At 33.5% G+C, this 13,599-nt stretch overlaps 1 protein-coding gene across 2 annotated transcripts; it reads left to right on the top strand.

The window, feature by feature from the left end:
- The first annotated feature begins 3,440 nt into the window (after positions 1–3,440).
- LOC130903553 (uncharacterized protein DDB_G0288805-like) lies at positions 3,441–13,599 on the top strand. Of its 2 annotated transcripts, none has more exons than XM_057815725.1 (3): positions 3,441–3,476; positions 10,357–11,796; positions 12,990–13,599. In XM_057815725.1, the coding sequence occupies exons 1-3, from the start codon at positions 3,471–3,473 to the stop codon at positions 13,218–13,220; spliced, it is 1,677 nt and encodes a 558-aa protein (XP_057671708.1). In that variant the 5' UTR covers positions 3,441–3,470; the 3' UTR covers positions 13,221–13,599. The 2 variants fall into 2 exon arrangements, with proteins under 2 accessions (XP_057671708.1, XP_057671709.1); XM_057815726.1 differs by lacking the exon at positions 3,441–3,476 and adding an exon at positions 4,685–4,837.

Below are 13,599 nucleotides of genomic sequence, written 5' to 3'. Positions count from 1 at the left end.
TCACAAGATCCTATCATCGGGACGTAATTTGCAGTCCTAGAACTGAACGAATCTTTCTTACTTTCCATGTTCAAAACGGCATACCTGGCTAATTATGTCGAAATATTATCTTCTGTCTATGTATGCGTTTTAATATTTTTGGAATAGAGTATTTTTCTTGAAAGCACAATGCTGAATTTTTCGCCTATTGACGCTTTTCGAGTTCTTGGTAAATCACCAAGTTCCTCGATATTATTCTACGTAACTTTCGTAGTATGTGGCTTAGCATTATCTTGTTGTAATAGAACCTGCTTTCGTTTAACTAAATCAGGATATTTTCCGATAAAACCTTATACATTTGCATCAGCTGTTAACTTGATATTTTGGTATTGATAACTCAACCATCTGAAATAATTTAGAAGTTCTCTAAACCCTCATAATTCCACCACACAAAACAAAACTTTCCGCTCGAATTTATTATCGATGGGTTCTGGTAAATATCCTTAGTCTAACCACTGATTTTCCATGTTCCTTTGTTGTTTAAACAAATCTATATTTTATAGCAAGTAACAATGCGTCTTCTTACATAATAATTTTAAATGGCGATTTATGGTATCTTTAGGTCCAAAGGAGCTCAATAATTAGCGAGTGCAGACACAAAGTTGGCTTTATACCGCTTACCTTGTAACTTCATTTTCCCACGCAGGTGGACGACAAGAGCGCGAACGATTTTAAAGCGTGAAATCTCCACTAAACGATTAAGCCAACACTGTGCTATTCGCATATGATCTGTGTCTTTCCCTTTAATTTGACATATTTTCCTGCCACAGCTGTTTAAACTTTTGTTGTTAATGATCTCTTAACAATACACGAATTTCTTATTTTTTGCACTCCATCCCATTTATTAAAAAAACGTACTGCGTTGTCAATTGTAAAAAAGACAATGATTCGAGAAAGTGAAGCAATTGTACTCTTCATACAATGAAAGACCAGTCTTAAGAAGTACGACATGTTTAAATTGAGGGGTAGGAATTTTCACATGTAATAACCGACATTACTTATGAGATACCCTCTGTAATTCTTCAGGAACGCCTCTGATACGAAATATATAATTTACGCTCGAACTGGCATGATAAGGAATCGATCAAAATAAGTCTAGTAAATAGAAGTCGGACATCATGCATGAAAAAAGTATTCGCCACTATAATGCTTCAATACACACTATACAGCAGAATTTGTTCGTAATAGTCCTTGAAAATCCACCCTTTCGCTATACTGGATTTTTGGTTATTCTCTAATCTGAAGAAACATTTAAGTAACTATTACAAAAGTACACTAATGTAGGTGGTTATTACTTTGAACATAAATAAAATCATTATTCTAAAAAGACTTCTATTTTTTCTTTGTATCTTAAAATATATAACATCATCCTTGTATATTTACTTCTGCACTGTGAATGGATATTCCAAATGACACTTAATTAGTTATGATATATTGAAGCAAATAGTTTCTATCGAATGCAATTGAAACAATACAATCCTTCTATAGCATTTTGCTTGGTATTTATACATACCCTTGAATTACATCATTCATAATGATTAGAATGGATTAACCAAATTCTGTGTTATTAACCAATATCAACTGATTCATATTGGGAATTTAAAGACTAGTAACACGTTCCGTCTATTGAAATAATGAGAATTGCTGACAGAAAATATATTTGCATACGAGATTGCGAAATGAATTGTTTTTAACTGTTAACTCAATTAAGACGTGATTAATTTTTGGATTATATATTGAAATGTTAATGTTAAAATTTCATTTATGAGTTACAAAGAAACAATACCTCCGCTTTCACTTTTATTGATTTTTTACCGCAACACAAATATTTATTATCTCACACCTAGGAATAGCTAAAGAATGGGTATACGGGGGTCTCATTTGAATATTCCCTAACATTGAACAAGCTAAGTCATTGAGTTTTTATTTGACATTATCAGACTACCCCACAATTTTTGGAAAAAATTGCAAAATGTGAGATTAGTTTGTTATGTTGCGAAAAAAACATCACTTCAAAGCCAAAATAAGAGAAGAAAATGACTAAAAAACGAATAATGATGCGTTGCGCAACAGACAGACATCCTTTTCGCTCATAAATACACTAATAAACGAGATTATGCGGTTCTGGCTGTTCTCTACTCTTCGTAATAGACCAGTGTAACATCCAGTGCAGCATCTTTTTCGACACTAAATTTTTCGCGGGTAAATTCAAAAATTCGGGTTCATATTTGTACCACCCTTGTATAATCCATTTCGTTATTTCAGAAGTTTTCAGTGGATTCTAAAGATTTGTTTCAAGTTTTGTTAATGTGATTTTTTTGCTGAAACTCTGAAAATTTTACTTATCTCCAACAAAAATATGTTCACATATGTTTAACACTTTAAAAACGCTCAAAATTTTATGGAAGATATTTTGTTTACAAATATGCTTAGTGAATTTCATGGAGATAGGTTCAAAAAGTAAAATAAATGCCCCTGACTCTCTTGTAATAAAAAATTGACAAAATATATTAATTTAACACGTTAACGATTTAGCATTTCTAATAAATCTCTAAATCAGATATGATTTTATCGAATAAAATTGTTTGCCATGAAAGTATTACCAAGTTTTGGAAACAGCCAGTGATCGAGAGAGAGCCCAAAACTGATGAATATTACAATATAAACGACACCATATTTATGAATTTGCGTTGGACTCTTTTAAAAGCAAGTATTTAATCACGAGCGTTGCTTCTACTGTAGGAACGCTGCAATAATTTCAGATTTTTTAATTCCAAACTTGAATTTACACATAAGAGGTTATATTCTGACGTGATGAATATTAATTTTTTTTTATTTCTAAATGAATGGAGGGCAGAGTAAATTGATCAGCCCTCAAAATTCTTCGAAAAATGGTTATCTAAATCTAGAGCTTAATTCTATGTTCTGTGAAATCAAAAAAATAATTAAATTGACTGTCTTCATTCCACATATAAAAATAATGTGTTTTAATCAACAATTTGAATAAAAAAAATTTTACTGTTTTCGACCTTCTGGAGTATTTGTATGAAATTCTTCACTAAAGCCATTTATCTCAAAATTAATCAAGGATTCATCTCATCGTGTCTTGACATTTTAATTTACCCACTTCTACAGCCAAGCAACTTCGTGAAATTTATTACTCGTTTGAATCTGAAGGTCAATATGTTTCAAAGTCAGGGTTTATTAAGATAATACATATTTTATAATTACATATTTGAAAACTATTTGCAAAAAATATTTTTTGGTTTATAGGTCAAAAACAAAAATCATTGACAACACAAATAAACAATGCATATAAGTATACCACACCACGTACAACTGATCCTTCTTCAGAATACAAATTAAATTTTAAATGATTATATAAATTCCAATACACTTTGCTCAAGCTTCAGTTGTTTGGAGTCATTACAATGAAGGTGAGTCACTTTTTCTTTCAATACACAATGTAAATATTCACATTTTCTTCTTATCATTTACCTAAACAAAAGAAAAACATTTAATTCGACCATTATGGACAATATAGTAAGATCTCTGTGTAGCATCGGACAGATCTAGTGATAGAAAGTGGTAAAAATGATGCTTGGTTCAATAATATTCAATAAACTATATAAAAATGTGAGCATATATAATTCATTTCATAATTTATATCCAAACCAAAGGTTATCAGAGAAAATATGTATCAAAAGAAATAAATCTTTTGGCATAACATTTCAAGAATTCATTCAATTATATCGTTTTTTTATAGATTTTCAATCTATGATTAGTATTATCACAAATATATTAGATATTTTAAGAATAATACAGGCGTCACAAACAATCGGAAACGCAAACGACTCCAAGCAAGTTTCTCATTGTTTGAATACAGCTTGACACTTTTCCAATCCATAGATTTAATATTGAAGATAAATATAGGTATGTAAGTGGAAGGAGTGAAAGAGCAAGAGACTCTAGCTGTCTACTTGCATCTGATTGGTGTTTCATGTATAGAGTTGATATTGAAGATCCATTCAGAAAGAGTAGATAGATATAGAAACTGGTATACAGATGCTCTTTCTCTCGTTATCGATAGTTCGCACCTACTTAAACAAGCTTCTATACCTAGCTTTCTCTGTCTTCTATATTAACTCTACGGTTCAACCACCTAGGACTTTTCAATTTTGAAAAGAGTTAGGAAATCTTATGCTCAATAAATCCTTTCGTATTTTCTATACTAATACATTCTATCCCTAGTGACTAGCGCGGCGCTTTCAATTCGGATACAAAAAGTTATATCTCCCTTCTATTAAGAGAGTTATAATTTAATAAGGGGCTAAGATGTATAAGGCAATGCAAACATTTTTACTGAACGTATGCAGTTCATTCACTGGTTAATTGTCAGAATTATGCTTAATTAATTTGACTTGGCTATTTTACAATTTGCTTAAGAAATTGATTTTATTGGACGATTCTGAAATGTTCGATTTTACTGTCTCGTTTCGAAGATGTTATGGAAGAATGATCATTAAGATAAATGAAATTCTTATTCAGAGTTCAATAGTTGTTGATTTATAAAAATGAATTGGCTAAAAACTAATATATAAGTTACAGTTTAAGATCTAATCAAACAAAAGCATAAGAGAAACCAGCAGAGGTTGTGTTAAGATAATGGAAGAGAAGAGGAATATATTTGAGAAAATATTGATAGGAAATCTAAATCCAAACCATTAAGGTTGGTTTGTAAACTGTCATAACTGTTTATAAATTCTTTGGGACAACAAACCTAATCACGATCATTATGGTAATAACTTTGAGTAATAATTATTTATACTATAAGCGATGTAACTTTTAATAGACGTAGTTATTTGTGGCGTAAATTATGACCACCACGGGGGTGGTAAGCTGACGCACATTTCGTCGTCAAGGGCAATCAATACTTTTTTTCTTCTAACGTTCTTCAGAACAGTCACAATCTTTTATTAATTATTCTTTCAACAAAACTGATTGTTTTATTTTTCGGAGGAAATATTACCAAATAAAACAAAATGGATGCTTCATGTTAATCTGAAGAGGTGGCCATAATGGTTGGACGTAAGAAATTTACCAAAGCCAACGCCAAAATTTAACTCGTATATGAAAAAGATGATGTGAGTTTGGTGGAATTTTGAAGGAATTCTTCACTACGAATTCTTACCCACCAATTGGAGTTGTTTTTTGTTTTATGTAGGAATGGCCATGGTATAGAAGAGCCTTTGGGGTGCATTGTGTACTAGAAGGGGGAATACAGCTACAGCTGTATTATTTGCTATCACACCATAGAAAACCTGTAAATCCTATTACTAGAAAGGTTAGAATGAGCTTTTAAGAGAGAAAAAGCCGTACTGATTAATAGGAAGAGGAAGGTTACAAGACGCAAAAAGTAACAGGAAAAATTACGCCATTTCTATCACAACCGTCATATTTTTCAGATAACTTTATTCGAATATTATTTGTTTCGTTCCATGGAAAATTTTCTTATAGGACATATTACAATATTGGAAAAACGCATTGAACGAATTTTTTTAATCAAAATCAAACTAATTCTACAATAGGAGCATTGGGTATAAACAGTAGAACACAACGGTGACTATATCATGGATTAAATTGTTTTGTTTTATTCAATATAAGTGGACTTGAAAATTTATCTAATAGGAAAAACCTATTCCAATTATAACAGTCGATATTCAAAGAAGATTGTTAAGGATATTGTACAAGTTTATGAAATAGTTACTTGTACGTCTTCAATTAAAAAATGTTGACATTAGTAAATTTTATTACTTAATTGCTTTTTAGAAACGAAACTCGAATTTAAAGAAAGTATTGCTCCCTCAAAAAAAGGTGATGAAAAATATTATTTATGAAAACTACAATTCAAGCGTAATACCGAAAGTTTAAAGAACAATTTCGACGTCTATCTCTTAAGTATATTAAACGCTCAATTATACCTATGCCGACCGGGCGGGACGATATCTCAAGACAGGCATGGAAAAACCTGCCTGAGACAGCTCTGCCTAAGCTCTGCGGCCTATTTGATGCCTGCCTTGCATTCTCTTACTTTCCTCAATGTTGGAAATCCGTCAACACAGTTCTCATTCCTAAACCCGGTATAGACACTAGCAAACCTTACCTTACCGCCCTATCTCGCTCATCAGCGTCTTGCGTAAAGTCTTTGAACGTTTGATTAAAGACGGAATCTGGCACTTCTGTACAGAGCTTAATATTATTCCAAAGCTCCAATTCGGATTCAGGCCCGAACACTCCACGCACGACGCCATCACCAATCTTCAAACTATCTTGACCAGAGCAATGAACCAATACAATGTGCCTTCGCCATTTTCATGGATATTCAGAAGGCTTTCGATCAGATCTGGCACGCCGGACTTGTTAGGAAGCTTCTGGCCGAATGCCACCTCCTACTATAAAATTGATATATTCATACCTCACCAACCGCTCCATCAGAGTCATAGTTGGTCATTCTTTTACCCCACTTACTGGCGTTCTGCAAGGCTTCATCTTACCCCACTCCTCTATATTATCTATACGTATGACACTCCAGTCCCTCTTAACCCATAAGTGAAGGTCCAATTGTATGCGGACGACACCGCACTCATCGCTTACGCCCAAAACATGCGCTCCCTCAATACCAAATCCCAAAATCTTCTGAACCAATTTTCGGATTAGTGCAGAAAATGGAGGGTAACTCTCAACTCCCAAGAAACTCAAGCCATGGTCCTCATACATCCCCAATACGTGCGCAAACATCAACCTCAAAACCTCCACTTGAGACTTTGGGGAGAGAGGCTCGAAATCGGCAGAGAAGCCGTCTATCTGGGTGTGAAATTCACTCACGCTCTCAATTGGACGGCCGATCTGAATGACACTCTAAGCAGAGTACGGAGGCAAGTCTGTCTCATCAAAGCACTCGGAGGAAATTTCAGGCGAACCCACCCCCTCACCCTACTTCATACGTATAAAACATACATCCGCCCCATTATCGAATATAGAGCAAACGTCTTCAGCACCTAGCCCGAATATCTCCTCAAAAGACTCTTGACCTGCGAGCTGTCTATTCTCAGGTACTGCCAATACAAGTATAGGTTTAGCGTTAGCAATAACGTTCATGTCAATACTAACATAACCCCCATTCCAAGCCGCCTAAATGACCTCCAAGACCGCTATGTGATTCGAACCATCGAATCAAGTAATTCCGCTGCGAAAGAGACCCTTCTCATCCCCTGGGCCAACAATATGCGGCCCTGAGGATCAAAAAAAAAAAACTCTCTTACCCGCCACTACGACTGCTAGCAACAGCATACGATGATCTCCCTGAAACCTACTTCAATTTCCTCGATCATTCCCCCATATCAAACCTGTTGAATAATACAGCCGCAGATGTACCCACCAAAATTAAAAAAAAAAAACAAAAATAATAAAACCTCTAAAAAAACCGTTTTTGCCTTTTCTCAGTCAAAAAAGCCGCTTGCAATAGTTAGATAAACACATCCCAACAAAACCACCAACGGTCCAATAATGCTACGCAATATTCGCTGTTTATGGTATATTACCTTTTAAAGATAGTTTTAAATAAACTCCGATTCTCTAAAGTATATAAACTATATTAGACTTTTCCAATGAAGTTCAAAGAAAAAATTACAATTCTGAAGGCTTCATAACGATATATTTTGTTCTGGCATTACTATAAAAGTAGTTCCAGAATATATCGACATTAACATGTTCAATGAGAAACTGGACATTTTCCTCAAACGAGGCAAGGTAATATTTGAAAATAGTTTATTAGATAAACCGCATAATCGAAAATTTTCCAAATCAAGCCACTACTTTTGGCCTCATTTAACACTTTAAACTAATGAAACTAGTTTTCATATTTCTATTCTCAACACATCGACAAAGATGCGACGAATAATATAATCTGTATACCAAATTAACTTATTACTTAATCGATAAAAGTATGTCATTTGATTATTGTTAGAGTCAATAAAATTACTTAATTCTATTTATCGTGTTTAACAATATTCAAGGATGATTAAAATATTAATGAGTGAAATTCAAATATCATAATCAAAAATTAAGTAATAATAAATTTATCAGAATTGTATCAATTGTAAAGTTCGGAATTGTTGCTAGATGTGAGATAAGGGTTTTCTGAAAAGTCTCCGCCCTTACAAAGACCTAAAATATTTTTTCCACTTTTCTTTAAAGTCTATATATATCATATCGAAATGATAGGTGTAAACAGATATTATGTTTTTTAATTACTGAGCATGCTTCACATATCACCTAATAATTTAATTCACATATCGCCATCTAAGGCAGAGATCTACTTGACTAATGCTCGCAGTTGAAAATGAAGATGTCGCTAGAAGACATCTACTGACGAATGTTTAACTACATGGAATCAAGTAGAAGCGCTGGCCGGCTGGCTATGATTTCAGTTCGGATTGGAGACTCCGAAAAGGAGGTCATTAGGCTATTCCGAAGAGATTCAACATCGTCGAAATTAGTCCGTGGCTACAACTCTCTTCTTGTAATTGTGAGCCATTTAGGGATGCCAATTTCGGCGGATTGTAGATGACATCACGTTCTTCGGAGGAGATGTAATTCATTCAATATTCTTCGTGGTACTAGCCAGGAATGTAGTTATTTTTTAATTACTGAGCATGCCACGTATATCACCTAATAATTTAATTCACATATCGCCGTCTGTGACAGGATGTCTGGGAAATAATTAATTTAGATTTTCGGTGGTTTAGGATAGTATTTATGCTTGTATAAATTTTCAAATTAGTATTTAATAATAATAATAATAATAATATTAATGATAATAATAATAATGATACTCTACTACGATAGGTCCATTGTCACCGATAGACAGGTCACGAATAACAGACCTGACATCGTGGTGGTTGATAGAAGAGTCAATTTAGTCCTTCTTGTCGATATAGCTATACCGAACACTCATAACGTTCTCAACAAACACCAGAAGAAACTGACCAAATACGCGGTTCTGGCAACTGAGATTAAACAGATATGGCACAGCGAAAATGTGGAAATAGTCCCAGTTATTATGTCAGCAACTGGCGTCGTGCCTAAGACCCTACACGATAGCATCGCCAAACTGGGCTTACCAAAAAACCCCTTCGCCAACATCCAGAAGGCTGTAACACTGAATAGTTGCCACACAGTGCGCAAGTTCATTCTGTGAACCGAGCCTGATCCTTTTGATACTTTGTATCCGGGATAGGTAATTAATACCGGATCTAAGCTGAGTAGTGCATAAGTCATCCGCTTAATAATAATAATATTAATAATAATATAAGAAAACCGCTCATAATATAGCTGGCGAAGACTTCTTTACAATTTATATAACGAAATTTTTTAGAACTCAATGATTGATATTTTTTTAGAAAATTACTCTTAGTAAATACATGTCTTTTTTTCTATTCTAAACCTATGTAGCTGAAACTCAGACTCTAGAGCTGATTGTTCTAATTCTAATGATATTCTTGAAAATATCATATATATATATATATATATATATATATATATATATATATATATATCGCACTCTAAAAAAATAACAGTATTCGAGATGATTTCGTGGTGGTCACCAAATAATCAGTATTCCAAATTCAAAGGCACTCCTTTCATAACTTTTCCTTAATTTTAAATATTCCAATATTTCACAAAAAATTCATAAACAGACCCAATATTTCTCATTTTTGGATACAAGCATATCGAAATACTTAACTTTTCTACAATCTTTAAACATATATTCCACACTTATATAGTAAAAATGATCTGGATTTTTTAAACAACCACTCTTTGAACTTCTCACGACTCAAAAACCTTAGACTCTAATCTCAACACTATTATCGGTTAATATATACGATCAAATGATAAAAATTGAAAGATGGAGCTGTTCAAAAAATTTTGAGAGTAAATTGAACAAAAACGTGAAAATTATCAACCACAAAAATCGTGGCAAGATACGTAAAGTTTCATTTTGTAAACTAGTGATAATCAACCAAACTTGCTATAGACGATTAAATTCCTTAAGGATGGTAAATAAATTTAAATCTAAACCTAAATTTTAAAATATTCGAGCCTCACCTATAATAAAAACATGGGCAACTTAACTTGAATTTGTTACAATAAAAAGTCCATTTTAATTTATATGGTAACGAAGACACATCATCAGCCTTACATTAGAAAGTACAATCAAGTTTTTTACTGCTTCTCTATTTTTTTCAAATTTTTCAGATCCTCGTTTGCTTACTTCTCACAATAACTGAAACGTTATGTGAGGTGCCACCACCATATACTACTAGAGGATTTAAACTAAGCTCTCAAGTGTCCATTCCCCAAAGTACTTATGGATCTCCGAATGGATCACCACCAAAGCAGTTACCAACAAAGTATGGCCCTCCACCAACAAATAATGCAGAACCGTTAGATCCTTCATTTAAAGAGAGCTCTACTCCAATAAAATTCACACTGAATAATCAATACCGGACAATAAAAGGCACCTTCGAACCTGTGAACACACCTCAAAGATTATACGATGTACCAAAAAGAGTTAACTCGCCACAAAAACAGCAAGTACAAACACAAAATATTCCACAAACTATATATGGTGCACCGACAACATCTAATCTGTGGACACAAAATGGATTCACGTCAAAACAACAAATACAACAATTACCTAAAGTACAAAAGCAAAATATCTTCTCTGCCGTTCCGCAAACTGTATATGGTGCACCAACAGTGTACAATCAATTGACACATGGTGGATCAGTGACACAGCCACAGGTAACTTATGGAGCTCCTAATACCCCTCAAAAACAGCAGTTGCTACAAATACAAACGCAGAACGTTTTCAATCCCGTCCCACAACCACAAAGAAATTATGGAACTCCCGATTCTACCAAAACAACTATAGATACAGCAACTTTGGAAGAAATCAGGGAATTGAAGCAAGTCTTGCAAAGAATCGAGGCTTCAAGATTAGCTCAACAAGTAACAAACCAGTATGCAGCTCCTCAAATAACTCAACAACAAAATCAACAGCTCGATAATAGATTTGTCCAACACCTACCTACACTAGCTAATAACAACTTCAGAAATTCCCTTTCTGATCAATATTTACCTGTGAAAGAGCCGGAGAATTTCAAGAAATTTATTGCACCTACTTCTCAGTTTAATCCTCAAGATAGTGCCAATGTGAATATTGACAACACGATATCTTTTCGTAAAGAGCAGGGTCGTATATCACCCAACAGATATATCCCTCCAAATCAAAATAATAATAATAATAATAATAATAATAATCAAGAAGGGTCAATATCCGAATCTACAATTTTTGGAAATATTCCAAGAAATTCGTGGAACAATTTAGATTTGCCCAATGTTAATAATGTGAATACTCAATCAAATAATGGTTTCTCCAACTCAGTTCCTCTTACTAACAATGTGGACATACAAAAAGTAGAAGTGACACAATTCGGTCCCAGAAATCGAGTCAGAAATAATAGCGCTAGTTCCGGTACAACAGTTAAACCTCAAATTGATGATTTGGGTGCTGGTAGTAACGAAAGAGAAGTGAATAACAGATATCTTCCGCCAAGAGTCGAAAATTCAGTCAGAAGTCCTCGTCCAACCACACCAACACCGCCAACATCTGAGCCTGACTATGACGACCAAGTAAGTAATTTTATGAAAAATCACTTTACTCTTTTTATGTGAATTTGTTGAGAAATTTTTCCCTAATATAAACTGCTAGCTAGGTAAAAAGAGTACAATGTTAAAAGTCAAGAATAAGAAGATAAAATGTTTTTGGCTCTTCAATTATATATATATACCTAAAGCTGTTTACTTATTTTTCCAGCTTTATCGCTTATTAATAAATATTTAGTGTGTATTTTCTAATATTTTCAAACTAGTAGCTATCTCACGAACTAACTAAATTGACCTTGGTAGCTTTCAGCCCAGTAAGAACTCAAATACACATAATCTATGTTTGACCACTGTTATTTAGTGCATTCCACTAAGCCATTCATGGTACCAGAAATACTCTTTTGTGCGTTACACATAGCGATTGCCATCGTTGCGGGGAGAACCTGACTCACGACAACCCTTGTCATAAAATGTGTCGAAGGGGGCGTTGAAATAATTAACGGACTTTTCAACACTCAAGCAACGTAGATTGCAACCATGAGAATCTATCTCATTGTTTGATGCGGTATGGGATATTATAAGTACTTTTGAAGCAATGTTGTGACGCACCACCAAATTTTTTACTATCGCCGCAAAAGACATTTTGATTTTACTTCAATGTAAATTAGTTAACCGTAAAAAATTTTGTTCACTCTATAGTCTATATGAATCTTCAAAGTATTTATTTAGTTGATTTAGATGAATCCCAAAAATGATATAAATAAAAATTCAAAATTTTTAATCATTTACTTTTCATTTAAAAGAATGCTGCAGTAGTACTTAAAACTTTTCCATTATCCATTATTCTGATATTCAACCTTTAAAACGGTACTTTTGAATTTCGTGCACGTATATATGGATTTATGAATTTTCTTCAATTTAACCAAATAATGGTTGTTTTTTGTTGACCGCTATTATTTAATAATTTACAACGTCACGAAACTGTGACACTCTTTATAAAATTCATTGCAAATAATAAAGTTGTTATACCTGTAATACTTGAATTGTAAACAATGCTATTCATGCCCACCAGTCTAGCGGGTTGCCTACCGGCTGTTACATGATCGGACAAATTCAAGAACAATTATATAAAAAATTTTACAAAATATATATGACAATCTTGCTATACAAATGAAATTACATACTTTGCGGTATTCATCTTGAAAATACCATTGTTACAGGGAGCCGGCGCCGAAACTCCGAACATTGCAATTGCTACATCAGTTGCTGTTCCACAAAATGACCTACAGTATTATTTGCTACAACCAGATGGTACATACCAGAGCATAATACTTGAAAAAGGAGGACGCCAAGAAAAAGCTATTACTTACGGACAAAACTATCTGCTACAAAATCTACGTTCGAATCCAAATATTGCATATACTCCAATAGTAAATCTTTTGGGAAAATAAAAGTGTTGAGTTTCGTAAACTTTATTACCTAGAAACCATAAAAATGAAACTCGTTAATAATTAGTTCCTTTTTTAGAACATCTTTCGCTGCATTCTATAAGATGCCATAGAAATGCAATTATAATGTTGTTGAGATTACCCTGTGAGTCAGTCAAAAGTATATTCTAGAAATAACCTTAACCGAGATCATATGTCAGTTTGTCAAAAATTATTCAAAATGAAATTCCATCCACTGACCCATTATCCAGTTTTCTTGTGAAGTGAGAGTGAAAGTAAAGCTTTTAGTGGAGTTTCCCATAATTTTTTTATCTTAATAAATTGTCATAATGAGTATGTAAATATTTCTACATTGTGGCCGATATAAAATATTCAGTTTTGC

This window comes from Diorhabda carinulata, chromosome 2 (genome assembly GCF_026250575.1).
Source record: "Diorhabda carinulata isolate Delta chromosome 2, icDioCari1.1, whole genome shotgun sequence".
Taxonomy (NCBI): Eukaryota; Metazoa; Arthropoda; class Insecta; order Coleoptera; family Chrysomelidae; genus Diorhabda; species Diorhabda carinulata.
Note: the sequence above shows the minus strand (reverse complement) of the source record. Positions and strands in the feature narration are given on the sequence as shown.

Excerpts from the sequence above, each read along its gene's own strand:
- LOC130903553 (XM_057815725.1), top strand. Across the intron at positions 11,797-12,989 it reads AGCCTGACTATGACGACCAA|GGAGCCGGCGCCGAAACTCC; the intron begins GTAAGTAATTTT and ends CCATTGTTACAG.